The following is a 17,517-nucleotide window of genomic DNA, read 5'->3' as shown; positions in this document are numbered from 1 at the left end:
TCCATGATGGTTTGCCATTGCTTTCCATGGGATGAATGTTCATAACATCCTAAGGAGACGGAACCTAGAGTTCAACATGGTATCCGAACTTGTGTCCCCTCCGCTCCAAATTAAAAGAAAAGTTGTGCTGGAATTTGATTGCTGGACTGTTAATTTTCGTCAAATTAATAGCGTAATTTACAGCAAAACCAGCATAAATTGTTGCTGGATCCAACATTGTTTTCCAGCTTAGAGGTCTCCAGCAATATTTGGCTCTTCTAAAATATCGTCGCCACTATCAACATTTACACGTTTTGGTCGTTTTCTTAAAGGATGATTTCCCATTATAAAGATGTTTTTATACCACCAAAAGCGCTTGTAAACAACAAAAGAACTCCTCATAACACAATAAGGCCCAATTCTTTCGGTTCGTTCGCGCTTGTAGCAATGTTGCATTACCGCATTTTATCAACTTTTGCTTTCAAGTTATATAGTGTTGCCAGATCTAGAAAATAAAATTACTGACAGATGTAGGGTCATTCCTACCATCTCCCACCAAACCTATAGGGCCATCCTACCAAACCAGTGTTTGAATTAAACTTCCGAACTAGAGGGGGATGTTTCTGATAAATATATAGAAAGAAAATACTTATTCCATGTAAAAATATCATGTTATTTCTGCGAGCCGGGCCGGGGATTAACTTTGACGAGAGAGGATTTCCCCGCCAACCCCCAACATTAATCGCTAGTAGTAATGTGAAAAAGACAGAAACAACAGAAATATCACATTTCGCAGCAATAGGGAGTCTTATTCGCTTTTCAGACCAAAAACAAAAGTTCTTGTATTCGTTCGCGCCTGTGTGTGTATGTTTTTGTGTCGCAAAATAAGGTCCTAAATCGATGCTGTAATAAATTTCCAATTTACAAAACTTTTCTTTTTTAGAAACCAAAGAAGGCTTTAATTCTGAAAATTAACCTTCAATAATAATAAATCTCATAAAATGTCTATTGCCCCAATCACTTTTTTGTTCCTGGAGACATTAACGCTCAACTTAGAAAACGCGTTAACGCTTAATAAATGTAAAATCACTAAATATACAATTAAATGTAATTCATAAATGTTGCGAGACTGCGAGAAGTCTCGCGAGACTTTTCATGCGAGACTTAACCGAGTCTCGTCTAGCGTCTTGTCTCGCATGGTTTAAACTCGTCTCGCGTCTCGCATAAAATTTTCACTCTCGTCTCGTGTCTCGTCTCGCGTGCATCCCTGGCTGGGATAGAACCCGGGACCCCAAGCACCAGAGGTGAATGCTCTACCACTGAGCCATCATTAACAAATACTAACTGTCTCAATCTCCCCACCTTTGTCCTGTTTTGTAGTAATTTACACTTTACTCGTGATTTTGAATTTACTCGCCCAAATTTGGTGCAGTAAATGTTATCTTTAGGGTAATCGCGTTAAGAAATACAACCGTGCCCTATTCCCGATTAAGTACCTATTTCTTCCACAGTAACAGTTTAATCTAGTGTAGAGAAACTCGACCTATGGGTATTAAATATCACTCTACTATCGTAATACTAAAACTGAAAGTAGATTAGATTAGGATTAGTACGTTCTTTTCTCTTCCCTTATTTTATATTTTAACCCCTTTAACCCTTTTCCACTTTTGTCCTTGATCAAAATTTCGGGGTGAACGTGTCCCATTCGGTATACACCCCTCTTGGATACACCTCTGTAATGGACAATAATATTTATAAATAACGGACGAAGTATTACGGAATGAATAAAAGTAGCCATGGTGGCTTGGACCAACTAACAACACGTCGCAGTTGACCTTCAAATATACGTCATTCACTATACGAAAACACGTGACATAAAGCAATGACGTGTAGACACAAAGGTCAAAGCAACCTATTAAAATATTCCTTACAAGAAAAATATGATTAAAACAAAGATTAATCCGTGAAATTAAACTGCTGTCGTATGTGGCGAAACAATCTATCTTTGTTGTTATAATATTCCTCTTGCGTGCACAAAAGTCGCATGACAAAACTATTTTTGATGTCTCTCTAAAATAGCTTCTGAATATGTCCAACCGTTTTGTTAGTTGATTTTTTCTTTTTCTTTTTCTGTTTTTATAGAAAAATCCTTAACAGTTTCAGGATTAACGGATTAGTCTTATTTAGTCACTTAGGGACTTACGCAGTCGTTTTGAAGTACGATTAGCGCCATACTAAAAGTTTGACTAATGCATGGTTATCAGAAGTGTATTCAAAATCTCTGATTACCATGTAGTACTTGACTAAGATAATCACATGTGACTAATTAATTTAGGACAGAGGGTACCCTGGTTTAGCCACAGTTTAGCCACAATAAACTTACATTATGAGAAAGCAATTAATTGCCTTTTTTTGGCCGTATCCTCTCATCGGGTAACTTATCTATGAAGCAACTATTTAGCCGAGTCCTCTACAATAGCCAATGAGAGATGAGTAGAAAATTTCCAGCTGTCTGAGGGATACATACAATTGATCGATAAATTATATTTTCTTATAATTACAACACAATCTTTCTACTGTCGCTAATATTAATTGACTTTCACTTATTTTTCCCGCAAGTACATCCCTCAGAAATGAGTACGTTAATTATAATTCTGTTTCATAACTATTCATAAGTTGTTGTGATGTCAAAGCACAAAGAAAACATTTCAAATTTCATATTTCATATATTTTCATTTTTACAGACTACGCACGAGCATGTCTCGATTTCCGTAATTGCCACATTTATTTTTCTCACTCCAGGTATTAGGGTTATATTAGTTGATCATACCCAAATCAACTTCCTAGCTGAGACACAAGCAGATTCTGAATACCAAAAGTACACCCTCCATAATACAGAGCCAATACGACACTACCCAATCGTGTGACTAACGTTTGATTAACAAATTATATCTAAATGCCGTCCTTAGTGTTTTTAATGATATGTTGATTGTGCGTCAAGCAATTCCATGAAAACTTACGAGTATATGCAAAGCATATGATAACTCAAATCTTGATCAGTAAGAGGAAGATTAAGGCAATACTGTCACAAAGACAATAGTTGAATAGAATTAAGTTGATTTCTTAAAAAATAAACGTTTGAAAAATGGTGGCTCAGGAGTAGCGCATCACTTCTGGTGCTAGAGGGTCCTGATTTAATATCACACTATTGAAGATGGTGGTGGACAACATCAAGTCAATTCTTCCGGGTTTTGTAATTCTTCCGTTTTCTTCCACATTATTTTACCTAAAACTGTTTCATAATGAACCACTTTCATTAACTATCTGTTTCCTTTAGCCTAAAGAAGATAAACGTAGAATGTTAAATCAAAGACTCAATTTAACTTTCAGCGACATATGAATCCCATTAATACTTCGTGAAGTAAAACGAAATAAATGGAAGCTTGAATAGCTTTATATTTCAAGCTTTGAGCGTTTTTATGATCTAGCGGATACAAATCATCCTTTTGTCCAAGTGCTTTCGGTGCGTCATAGGAACACTGTAGACATGTCTGTTGTGGTATTGCTATGATTTCTATCATCTACACCACCGATGGACCACTGACCCGTTACGATCCACGCAAGCACCAGTGGATGGATCAAGCGTAACATATTTCTATTAGTACGGTCTTGCTTCCGGTGGATTCCAAAGAAATGTTCTACATATGGAACTTAGAATTGTTTTACACGGACCCATAAAATTAAAGTGAAAAAGATAAACTGCAGTTTTGGTTTAAATTTCTCAAAAACGAATATTAAATTCCTTAAAGAATGAACAATAATAACAATAAACCGAAAGGAAACGTATTTACATGGAAATAATTAGAAAACGCGTACTGGTCCATCCTTTCTTTTTGGGGGGAACAAGATGGCGACGGACAAAATGGAGTGGGGAACAAGATGGAGTGTTATGCTCTTACAATTGTGCAATTGTGAATTTGTACATCATTTTAAATTTTGACAAAATTTAGTTTCTTCACAATTTTTATATATTATTACATCTTTTTTGTATGTCCTGAGCCTCTAACCCCCAAGTAATTTTACAAATAGTGTGAAAACAAATTTACTTAGAACAGGCGAATTCGTCCATGTTGGAACGCGCCATTTTATACAATTCTACGTTTCCAAAACCAATTAAAACAAATTTAGTGAAGCAGTCCACTGGGCTATAAGAATGGGACTTTCTTTATAAATCTCCCGAAACGGAGATAACTAGAACTAGACTCCATCCTTTCTTTACCGATCAGCTACATTGTTTGGGTTCTAGAATTCATCCAACCTTGCACTTTCATTAACACCGGGATCTCACTCCGTATCAATGTCAGCAAATTTTGCAGGCTGCAACGCAATAAAAAAGATAAATTCACTTTTGGCGAAGAGTTTGTAAAAAAATATTGCAAAGGACAGATGATTACAAAACGCAAAATTTAGGTCAGTGGAATAATGTTGGAAAATTAATACGTGATATCGAACATTGCAAACTTAAACGCAAATGTTGCGTTCCATTGACGCAAACCAATACGGAATGAGGTTCCTGAAATGATATAATTACTTGACTCATTCATTCTAGGCTTCCTTCAACTCCATTATGCAGTCACGCTCAAAAGAACGCTGGTGTCGTTCTGAAATTGTACGCACAAACTGATAGTGGGATGGACACTAGATATGTCCAATCAGGGCTCAATCGAGCTCGTGTGTGCTCAGACTCACTATCTTCAATTAGGTTTGCGCTAGCTCGCTCTAGCACTCATCATCCTCATTGGATTCATACTCACTAACAGCTTGAACTTGGGCTCTGATTTGCTACCCGAGTTTGGGCATATATCAAGCATACAAATACACACACATTCGGCCTTGAGACTAATTACAGCATTCCTTGAATAGATGCACATTCTGTGTTGCTTATTCATTTTAAATTAGACAATGTAAATGGGATGTTTTTAATATATTTTCACTAATACTTTTATCGTTGTACAGTACGATGTGGTGCAAAATTGAACCTTAAGTCCCAAGGACAAAAACAGATTAAGTATTTATGAAGCAAAATTTCGAGGAAAAGGTTTGGGGTTAAAACGGACAAACAAAGTTATGAGTAGACAAAATTATATCTCGCGTAACTTTACAATACGTACGTCTCCGCGAATATATTGCGAAGAGTTAAGTCGTCGTAGCAATATGTAGTTCTCAGAAGTAGAAATGCTACTTAGAATTTCAGTTAGCAAACAAGTGGTAAAAACACTCTAGGATAGGTCAAGATGATTTGGATTTCAAACTAGATCCTAGGAGATATACATGCTAGGTTCTAGGAGATCGTATAAGCTAGATATTAGGAAATAAGCAAATCAGATCCTAGGAGGTATATAAACTAGGTACAAGCAGATATCGTAGAAGATATATAAACTAGATACTAGGAGGTTTGTAGTATCTGTGTTGAATGGAATGGATAGCTGTGATGGAATGAGTATGTGTACACTACTTTAAAGGCCGGGTTCTTACTTCCTTATTCCGGCCCCCGATTTAAGGACTGGTGGCAACTATTTGCTCATGCAATAGGGCCTACTCAAAACCTTCAACGAAATCAATAAATAGGTTACTTCCATTACACGCAAGAACCAAAGTCCTTAGTATCTCCCAGTTCCACCACCTGGTTGAGAGAACTCTTCTAACGAGTGGAAGTCTTCCAGCAACTCCAGTGCCAACACCTGAGCATTAAGGTAAGCTCCCATCCCTCTTTAGTGTCAAGGCATCGCCAGATACCAAATCTCACGGTATGACCACAGACCGATAGAAATCAACCCAAATCTGGAATCCCCTAAACAGGGCCGCAACTAGGGGGGGGGCAGAGGGGGCACGTGCCCCGGGCGCGTTGTTGGAGGGGGCGCCGGAAAGAAGATATATCAATTGTTTTAAAAATCTCACCCTTTCCCTTGAGGAACTTATTCTAGAGGTTAAAAGAAATCAAAAGTTTTATATATATATATATATATATATATATATATATATATATATATATATATATATATATATATATATATATACAGAGAGAGAGAGAGTCTCATCTAAATAGGTGTAATGTCATACATTAAAAACCTAATATTGCATGCATTTGTTCCCTTTGGCGACCACAGAGAATCTGCCCCCTTTCCTTTTCCTACCAGAAGGAGCTGTTTGTTTGTATAATAGACTGAAATAGCGATGTCGTCATTTCCTTTCCGTTGCCATGGTGATCGCCATGTTTTTTTCTATACAAACGCGTGAAACGAATGGTGTATTTTAAATTTTAGTACAAACAAGGGCAGCAGCTGTAAATTTATTTACAATTATAAAATGTTTTAACGGCTATAAAGTTGTTGGGAAAGGATACAGATTTAGAATATGGATATGCGTTTAGGAAACTACGAATAAAATCAAGAAAATTCCAAAAGAAAGAGTAATATGTAAGGAACTTATTTGTAAAAGCTCCACATTTCTAAGTGATAAGGTAGAAATCAAATAATTAATGAGAACGTCATTATCATGTAATCCACCTTAAGAAGCAATTATACACAATATAAACTTCTTAACGTGCAGATTGACAAACTGTCCGCACAAGGAAAAGTGTAAAAATATACGATTTTAAAAGAAAACAATGTTTTAGAATAATGTTAATTCTACTGGGACATTTATTTTTCTTGTGATCACTTTTGATTATGGAAGTGCACAATATTAATATCTACAATATTACAAAAGAAAGGGGAGAAAAGCAAGCCTTTGGAAATTTTCAATCCGGACTATCAGTGGATATAGGTAAGATCTTTTCTTATATTCCCTATCAATATTTTTAAAGCATTTAGAAACAGTACAATAAAAAAACATCCAATTATCAATGGTTGAGCATATATTCTAAACAACTGCTAAACATTAATCCTGTTCATGTATGCAATGTTATGATACATATATTAATGAATCAAAAAATTTCCAGAATTACTTAAGATTAATATCTGATTATGAACAACATTAGTACACTTGTTTTCTCTTTCTCCTTTCTGTATCCCTCTTTTTTTTAAAGTTTCATTGATTAGAAATATTTAAAAAGAAACATAAATATTTCATTCACTATAATGTTTGCAATTCCGAAATATTTCATCACTGTTTCCGCTTTGCATTTAGGTCTTTAAGTGTTTAAGCTACTAGTTGTTGTAACGAGATGTTTATTTAGAGTTTAAAAAAAAGTAAATCAGCTTCACATTATAACAGCGCCAACAGCGGAATTTGTGCGAACTATCTTCCTACGTTTAATTTCTGTCTATAGGCAACAGCACTTTAGCTGTTGAATCCAAAGGTAGAAGTCTGAGCTATTCTGAGTTTCGAATTTTGTTCGAAATGGGTAAAACCAGTTATCCAGTTGCTATTTTGTATCTTGAAAGCATAGTTCTGAAAGTTAAAATCTTATTACGTGATATTATTATATTCTAAGAATTCAATTGAGGATCGGTGTATGTGTGAAATAAGTTATAGTTATTTGGTGCTACGTTTAAAAAAAAAAAAAAAAGTGTGTTTCCATTTGATCCTGTTAATACATGTTTTGTGTGAAGTTCCATGCCTATAGTATGCAAATAACAAGGAGGAATATTGTATTCAAAATATTGGTGAGTTAATTACTGTATTTATTAATTATAAAGAAATAAGTTTGATATAAGTAACTAAGAATTGTTCAGATTTAAAAAATTCTTACAGATTATATGTAATTTTCTAGGAAGTTAAGGTTATCTGCTTATTTGCTGGAGAAATATTTGTCTATTGAAGTAGCCTCTTTGGAGGGAATTCTTTATTAGCAGTCATTATATGTATTACTTTATTGAATTTGTTATAAAGTTAATGAATAGAACAAAGAATATTATTTTCCCGATTAACCATACTATTATGTATATTTATGAATAGTAGCTGCATTCGCTCTAATATTTTTGAACTCAGGATTACTATATATTTAATTAACATTGTTTATGCATTAAATAATTTAATTTCTGAACCTGCTATACGTTATAAGTGTGGATGTGCCCGAAGGGTACATTTGTTCTACCTAACGACGGCTCCATTCAATCACTTGTACGAGTAAAGGGTGGAGATCGCGTTACATTGTTTAGAAAATAAAATGGCGATCACCATGGCAACGAAAAGGATGTGACGTCACACTATTTCAGTCTATTCCATTGAGAACAGCTCTGAAGTTTAAAACGCTGTTATCAATAGGGGCGGGGGCGAAAAGTTCCCGATTTTTGTTGCTTGCTGGTGGCTGAAGAGCTTAGCTCAGACGCGCCCCCTGTAATGTTACGCAATTGCTGTAATGTTTTTAAAATAGAGGGCAGTTTTGTGGCGGAAAAGATAATTTACACGCCTCGGTGTATTTAATTGTTTCTTGTACGCCTACCAAGAGATTTTGCGAGTGAAGGCTGTATGAAGCTTTATCTATTAGTTTTGCTTGAGAGCTCTTCGAGGCATTTTGAATTGTTATCTATCAGTCCAACTTATGCTTTATTATGCTTTATTGTTAATTTCAATCATTTTTTTTTACATTAATCGTTTATAATGTATAATATTTACTATACATTAAATAATCTAAATATCTTGATCTATTTATTAATATTTTATGAAGCAATTTCTTTCATATTTAATGAACTTTCTAGTTAATGCACTGTAAAGAGAGATGCTTTGCTCGAATCAGTTTTTTCTATCACTTGTGTGCACCTTAGAGGTGCATATATACAGGAAGAGAAAGTATACAGAAAGGTGCCCAAAAAGTACAGAAAGTGCTCAAGTTCGAGAGGTACACATAACAATATAGTGTGGAGTTCTTGTGTGCTTCATTGTTGATGGAAAGTTTTCTTCTTTTCTCCACATCAAAGGATTACACCGAAAAATTTACAGAAATAAAAATAAGCTTTTCATTGTTGCATTGATTATGTTCTCAATGATTTTGGATCGTAAATATTGGTTTCAAAAATGTTTCTCATCAGAATTGGCATTTTGCAAACTCATTGACCATCTGATCAACACTCAAACTATAATGAAAAAACTTTGACGCTTTAGAACACCCGTGACATCAATAGTCTCGCGGGCTACAGATGTAGCCCATGAAACTTTCAAGCAGAATAACAATGAGATCCTTTCGATTTTACGTTTTACCACACCCTAAACACGCAGAATGATAGTTGATAGAAAGGTACACAGAACCCTTTGAGTTATCATCTCGAATTACTTTGCGGCAAGGAAAATAAAAACGCTGGGCTACCGCGCGCGTATTCGAGAGTTAAAGTACTTAAAAATCGATATAACTGGTTTCATTAAGAATGTTATTTACAGTTGCAATCCATAAGTGATACTTTTCGACTAAACCTTGGGGGGGGGGGGCACCGAATTGTGTGTTTGCCCCGGGTGACAGAAACCCTAGTTGCGGGCCTGCCCCTAAACATAAATAATCAAACTCAATCGCATTGAGGATGGCGATTCTAAGCCCGAGCTCTAACGAGTCAAAATCTGAGCTAGTGTGAGCCTCATTGGGGATAATGAGCCTGAGTCCGCGCTAACCCGAGTGAGATCCGATTGGAAAAGTATCCTATCTATAAGGGATATTCTAATCGAGATGAATTTGTAGAGGATAGATTTCTACTAGCTAAATATTATTTCTATGTTAACCAATCTTCAAATTTCTTTAAACTAAAGGGTAAGTCCCGACTTAATACATCAATCTTTAAATTGTCAAATGGAAAAAAAAAAACTGTAGATTCCTTTACGCTGTCGTTATACACTAAAACTGATTCTGTTAAATATAGCTCACTTGGAACCATTTTACTTACCAATGTCGTCTGGCAGATGTGGCTCCTGTTTTAACCAATTCCGTATGTGTTCGACATCCCTCTTCAGTTGTTCCATATTCTCTCCCAAATCTTTTAGGATAAAACATTCTTCCTCTGATGATATGGGCTCGAAGAAGTTCTTTGGCTGGTTCCATGGAGGTCCTAGAATAATGCAAAGGAAATAAACCATTATATTAAACACAAGTTTTATTCTTACTATAGTTTTCATTTGCTTTGTTAGTAAACTCAAGATAGTGAGTGAACTTCTTGGACAGCAAAAAAGAACATCGTAATTGCAATGAACAATAGAATGAAGTAGATTTTGTGACATATTATGCAAGTGAAGACGATTGGGTGAAAGAAAGGAAGAAGGAAAATATATGATGAGTATGAATGTGAGAAGATTCTACAAAAGGAAAGGGTGTCAGGTAACAAGAGAAGAAGTGAAAAAAATAATATACTGGGAGTTCAATAAGGTGAACCGAAAGTCGTAGGAACGCCCGTAGATTTTTCTAAGGGGGGAGGAGACTGACACAAGTGAACTCATGAATATACACACCCTGATACACATAATACTTCATGTAAAAACAATTGTTATTGACGCACATTGCATATGATTACGCGCATTAACTACAGTAAATATAACAGATATTGTAGTGGATAAGTAAGGAAATCAAATATGTTTTAACATGTATATCGGAGAACCGAACTCCTTTGGAAAATATATAAAGCAGGAGAAGACGGAAATTGCTGTCTTTCCCCCACTGCGAGTAAGGATGTGCACGAGACAAGATTTGAGACTATCTCGTCTCGAAAATGTGCTGTAAAAGTGATGTCTCGACTCGAAAAAAATATATTTTTCTATTGGAAGAGCTGTGTCTCGACTCGAATTTTGTCAGGAAAATTCTGTCTCGACTCATCTCGTGCGCATCCTTAACTGCGAGCACTTATTATATTTGGAAGTAAATAGTCTTCGAAAGGACAGTCCACATTTCCGTATGGGGAATCAAGGCTAATAGGTAGAAATAGGATAATCTGTTAATAACGGTGTCTTTTAATGCTCTTCAATAAGAAAGAGTATTATATACTACAGTGGTGCCCACCCCCCTCATGTCCATGACGCACCCTCCTCAATTGTCTATCCGTAGCTGTTCTTCCATGAAAAAAAAAACTTTTCGATTAATTTTTACACCCCCTCAAACATATTTATATAGATTTTTACCCCCCCAAATATTTCAGTTTGCGTCATAGCCCCCCTTGTGGGCACCCCTGTATACTATAAGAATTTCCGGAATAATAAGAAGAAAATCAAAAGATTACGATCTTGGTCAATAATTAGTATTTTGATGAGGGTCCACTAAATTTTTGAATGGCCCTTAAATCGAGTTTTTTGTATTTTCTACGGAATAAGTACATCATACTGAATTAAGTGATAGTTTAGGTTTGGCTACGCAGTTCTCCAGATATAAGGCCTACATGAACATTTTTGATAGAAATATATTGGATCTTTTGATCCAAAAAGTAGAACTGAGAAGACAGAGGCTTGGAATTTGTCTAACAAGTCTGCACGCACCTACGATGGAAACTGAACATCTTATTAAAGGTGGATTTTACAAAGAACCAAGCCAGTTTCCACATTCATGAACACGAAAGTGCTAATAGACGATTTAAACGAGGAAAGAGCAACAGAAGAAATATCCAACAAGCAGTTAAAGAAAATCTGTTTAAATTCAGTGACAATAATGGAGTAAGATGAAAGTTTTGTCAGCGTCCAAGTATCTAATAATTATATCAAAGACGCTCATAAATGCAAGTAGGTGAAGGTGAAGTAGAACTTGGTAGTCAGGTCCAAACCGGGCTCCTCTTTTCAAGGTGAATAAACGCTCTTTTCTCCACCTCCCTTAGGTTGATGAACTGTAGGTAGTACTACTGGAGAAGAAAAAGCGACCATTAAAGCGATCGCTTTTGTGTTAGTGATGCATTTTTGTGTTTCCACACATTTTCATTTTGAATTTTGCACGTTAGATTTTCAAATTTCCTTCAACTCCTGGTGCAAAGAAGTATACAGATAAATAAAATAGTCATTAATCATTAATCATTCATTAATCATTAATCATATTATTCATTAAAAATTTAATGAAGACTGTTTTGACATTAATCATATGAGCTCCTTCGAGGCTAAGCGGTTACCGTACTCGCCTCTGTCGTGGGAGACCTGGGTTCGATTCCCGGCGGAAGCTCATGTGGTTCGGATTTCATGTTAATCAGTAAGTCCGTTTCATATAACCTTGCTGCTGAAAGGGGCGTTAAACTCAAATCAACTCAACTCAACTCAATTACGTAATCTTACGTAATACTTTGCTAGATTTGGTGACACCATAACCTAACGTATATAGGTGGGATGAAACCGCGTACCTCTACTGGGGCAGGACCGCGCAGTACTCAGTCATACCACATCAGTTTCTGGAAGTGAAAATAGCTTTTTGTTGCTGTTGTTGTTGTTGTTGTTTAAGTATGTGTAACTCTTCAATCTGAAGTATCTTAATAATTAATATAATATTACAAGTCAAAGCCGAGAAGAATAAAATATGATTAGATTTGTAATGTAAACACTACAGAGAACCAAAGAAAGAGGCGATTATCATGGATTCATAATACGAATAGTTCAAAAGCACGAAAACGTGCAAGGTTAGTAAATCAGGAGCTAGTCGTACTTTTGGGAACAAGAAAAAAAGCATGCTAGAAAGATAGGATTGCAGAAATAAGAGAAAATAGAAAAAAATAGTGCAAAGGGGTGAATAGACTCAAAGACGGGAATTAGCTCACATTGGTGACGATTCAGGATGGAAGCTAGAACATCTCAGCTGAGGCTCGTATCCAAGGGGGGGGGTCTAGGGAGGCCGGCCCGCCAAATTTTTACCAGTCCCCCTAAAATTTTCACGGTAGGCTTGCAAATGAACTCTAATATGGTGATGAACTATAGTATGATTAGATCGGGCCCCCCATAACTTCTACCGCCCCCCCCCTAAATTTTTGGTCTGGCTACCGGTCTGAGCTGATCCAACATGGAGGTAAACTTTATTTCCATGATCTGTTAATATACGCGCCAAAGATAAACGATTTGAAATACAGTATATGAGTAGAACCACAGATTGAGAAACTATCCCTGGTAGAGATAGAATTAGCTACTTAAAAATTAAAAAATAACAAAATTCCTATTCCTAATTCCTAGCTAATTCTATTTCAGCCCAGTTCAGGGGCGGAACCAGGACGGACTTCTGGGGGAGGTGGTGGGTTGTAATGCCGCTACTTAGAGCTACTTTTAAGAGCTCCAAACTATGTGATGGGATTTTTTATGTATAAAATAAGAAAGTTTCCTTTCCTGGGGGCGTGATCACCCCTCCCGTGGATCCGCCCTTGGCCCAGTTACTGAAGACGGAAGGAACTACCTTCATCAAGGCAGCCCAGAAAGTAATTTGATTAACATTGCAGAAAACGATACATTTCCGAAACATCGGAAACAATGTATTTTTTTAAAGACTGCTTTACACTGAGAGTAACATTGTTAAAACATGTGTCACTAACAATGTTCCTGCTAAAATTTTAAATTCATGTTCTAAAGGCTGATTTCGATTGCTGTCTTTTCAATGCAAAAGATGGATCAATTTTCCAAAAAGTGATATATCTATGTTGTTATTCAAAATTCTGATTTGTATGAAAAATTATAACGTATAAACAACGAAACTAAGTTAATTAGGGCACCAGAAGGATCGGTTAGGAGGAAGAAAAAAGGGTCCGCGAGATTTTAACTGATTCCTGTACTACTCGACGAGATTTTTTGAAAGCAGACGGGTATAACGATATTTTGGATTTCGATGAACATGAATGAAACCGTGATATGTTGTAGATGTGATCCTCGTGTTAATTTGTGGCTAGTGAGTAACGATATGTCAGTTGGTAGAGAATTTATTCGCATTCGGTAGGTTCGGCCCGGGCAGGTAATCGAAGGGTTTCTCAGGAATTTCCTTTGTCCCGAAAAATGAACATCCAGATGTTATGTATACTTAAATGGTGATAGCTGCTACTCTCGTTATCCCTTTTCTGGGTTGTTAAGATCTATACCTTTTCAGGGTTTCATACAATACAGCCAAAATCCCAGAATATCGTTATACCTTCTGCTGTTTTTAATAAAAATGTGGCTCCATATTGGCTAAATGATCAGAAATAGATATTTGTGCCCATTGAGACTTTTTCTCAGGATCACATTATCTACAACGTATCACGGTTTCAATCAATTCCACCGAAATCCAATTTCCATAAGGATTGTGCGGGGTTCTTTCTTATGTTGTTCTCTGTTTCATTAAATTAATCATTTTACAGGGTTTCTGCTACTCTAAGAAGTTTTATTTTATATTCCGTTCATTTTTCTATTTTTTGTACAGCGGGGGACACTTCTAAATGGTACACCTTAGCCGTAAATCTCCATATGGCTGTACCATTTAGAAGTGTCCCCCGCTGTACAATTATAACTTACTGTATCTTAAAAAGGATGAAGTAAGTGAACGAAATATACACGTATTCCAAATAGAGTTGTCGCGGACGCAGCGCATAGAGGTATTTCGGTATAAGTTTTTCAGAAAGTTTGAGCAAATTCTTTCTGATCTGCCAATACCATTATTATTATTATTATTATTATTATTATTATTATTATTATTATTATTATTATTATTATTATTATTATTATTATTATTATTATTATTTTAATAGTAGTAATAGTTGTTGTTATAGTAGTTGATACACAGTATTTGTTCCCTAAGCTTATGTCAAGTCTAACGAACATGTTGGACATCTCCCCAACTTGAAAGAAAATCCTCCGTACATCCCTGGATGTCATCCTGCTCATAAAACTATTCTAAAGTTGAAAATTTTTAGTATTGGTGATTTTCTTAGATAATGCTAACGAAAACGTACAAGCATACCTAATTTTAAGTTGTTATTTAAATTCCAAGTACCTAAAATATGAGATTATAGGTCCAAAAGAAACGCCCATTTAAATAAAATGGGGGATTTTTCCAACCCTTGTTTAGAACCCCCTAGAAATTAAAAATGTTCCCTTTTGGCAATTTTTCTGTTGGTTAGTCCCAAAAAGCTACAATCAAGCCAAATTTAATCATTGTAGCCCTACAGGAAGTGCCAATAATTTTAGGGTGTAGAAGATGTCCCATTTATAAATAACAAGGGAAAGATTTTTCAATTGCCCATAAAATCATTCTAAAGTTGGAATTTTTTCTTATTGGTGATTCACTTAGGTAATGATAACAAAAACGTACAATCATATGGAATTTTAAGTTGTTATTCCAATTTCATGTACCTAAAATATGAAATGATAGATCCAAAGAAATGCCTAGTTAAATAACATGGGGAATTTCTTCATCCCCTTTTTAGACGCCGTAAAACTTAAAAATATTCCCTTTTGGTAATTCTTCTGTTGGTTAGTCGCGAAAAGCTACAATCATGCCAAATTTCAACTTTCCACGTCAACTGGAAATACCCCTTTATTTTGTCCGTCAGTTCATGTAGTTTTATTACATATGCAGGTAGGATTTCTGTTGAGGTTGTTATTTAAAGTATTTGTGGTTATAACGTAGAATTATGTGATTAAAAGATTGATTTAGAAATTTGGGTTTATATATAAAGTGGAATTTGGTTTATACGATGAAATTTGTTAATGTAAGATTTATATAATAAGGAACTTTATTATGTAAGTTAAGCTGCTTTTGGTATATACAGCGAATTTGCAGATAAAATTACATAATAATTGAAATTTTGTATAGCAATTTTTTTGTGTTTATTCACTTTCTTTTGATAATTGATTAAATTTAAATAAAGATACTGTATAAAAGAAATAAAAGTTTATAAGTGGCTGGTTATTACACAATCGAAACTAACACACTGTTTATCATGGATCTTTTGCTCATGCAACTTACAGTATCGCAGTTTTCATAGTGCATTACTGCAGAACTGCCAAAAAAAGCTATGTTTAATTTCTGGCGGTACGCAATGGCACGGCGTAATGGCACCTTTTTAATAAGAACTGAATATTTCATTTTGTCTCAAAAAGGGGTTGACGAGAAACTTCGGAGATACCAAATAGTAAATGTATAATTTTTATTGTTTTCCTTTTCTTTCCTTCGAGAGAAAGAGTTGCAAATCTTTGTTCCTTTTTGAAATCAGTTATTTGTATTCAGGGATTAGAAATATTTTTTTGCCCTTCTGTCTCTCGCTCACTGGCACTTCCTCGCGCCTCCCCTTTTTCATTCCTTTTCGCATCGTAATACAAACCACAAAGGCTCTGAACCGACCAGATTTTTTTTTAAGAGACTGACTCACAACGAAATAATTCCAACAAATTTGTCTGTTGTTCAGTTCAGAAGTTCGACTAAACTGAAAGTCAATACAAAAATTCTGTTGGGACTCCACCTATGTACTTCTTTCCAGAGAAGCCTTTGCTCAGTTCCTATTTTAATGTATCCAATTAATTAGTTTTATTCATTATTAGGAAAAGAATTAAGTGAAAATAGTCCCTAGATTTTGTTTTCGCAGTTTATGCATTAATTTAGTAGAAATTTGTAGAACATTTTGATGTGATGATTGGTATTCCGAAGACCATTATGTGAACAATGTGTTGAATGTGCGTTGTTATTAAAATTCAGTATTTGTGGAACTCTTGATGCCCTTTGAAAACAAAAGCAGCTTACTTTCGCCTGTTTACAAAACGAGAAACAGCAAGAAACAAATTACTAAGAAATATTGATTATCATTACGTTTATTGGATTATAAAATTAAGATGTAAGAATCAGACATTTTTAAAGCATCTTTATACCTATGTACGTAAGAGGTTTTAGTAGCAAGACTGCAGTGATATGTTACTCGACATTATTATTATTATTATTATTATTATTATTATTATTATTATTATTATTATTGTAATACTACTACTACTACTACTACTACTACTACTACTACTACTACTACTACTACTACTACTACTAATAATAATAATAATAATAATAATAATAATAATAATAATAATAATAATAATAAAATATCCTGAAAGGTATGCAACTTTTTAACCATTATGAACCTGTGGTCAAGCGTACCGGCACCTTTATTTTTAGAAATAAAACGCTGCACACATGTACAGCACCAATAACGTATCAAAGATTAAGTTTTCATCAATAGGAAAATGGTAAATAAATAAATAGCGTTTAACAAGTTTATTAAAACTCAACTTACCCGTGCAACTCAAATGGACATCAAGACGCAAAGAAAACTTAAGAAAGAAGAAAGAGGAGCAATTGAATGAGTGAATTTGGGCGTTACATCAATATGGTCTTCTTTTTGTTCACCTCAACCATAGGTTGGTGGACAACATGGAAATTTTAAAACTTTTCTCTCTTTTGGGAGAACTATTTTATACTTTGATAAGGTCTCTTCTTGGTAACTGCATCTAGATATTCTATCCTTGGTCTTTCTCTTCCTGGTTTTCCTTCTGCCTTTCCCTCTATCAACATGGTGATCCAGTCGGAGTGCCGAATAAGATGACCAAGCATGCTGTTTCTTCTTTTTCCTATTATCTTCATGATCTGTCCTCCTTCATTAGCTT

General features: G+C 35.2%; 1 protein-coding gene across 1 annotated transcript in view; it reads right to left on the bottom strand.

Annotated features, from left to right (window-relative positions):
• Positions 1-17,517, bottom strand: part of LOC145694758 (alpha-tocopherol transfer protein-like) — an 83,932-nt gene that overhangs the window by 53,521 nt on the left and 12,894 nt on the right. Inside the window, exon 2 of the mRNA XM_081771370.1 lies at positions 9,852-10,013. Within this exon, the coding sequence (XP_081627496.1) occupies positions 9,852-10,013 (162 nt within the window). The remainder of the gene's footprint in view (positions 1-9,851; positions 10,014-17,517) is intronic.

The sequence above is a fragment of the Thermobia domestica genome, chromosome 9, assembly GCF_964235325.1.
Source record: "Thermobia domestica chromosome 9, izTheDome1.hap1.1, whole genome shotgun sequence".
NCBI lineage: Eukaryota > Metazoa > Arthropoda > Insecta > Zygentoma > Lepismatidae > Thermobia > Thermobia domestica.
This window is presented reverse-complemented; position numbering and strand designations above follow the sequence as displayed.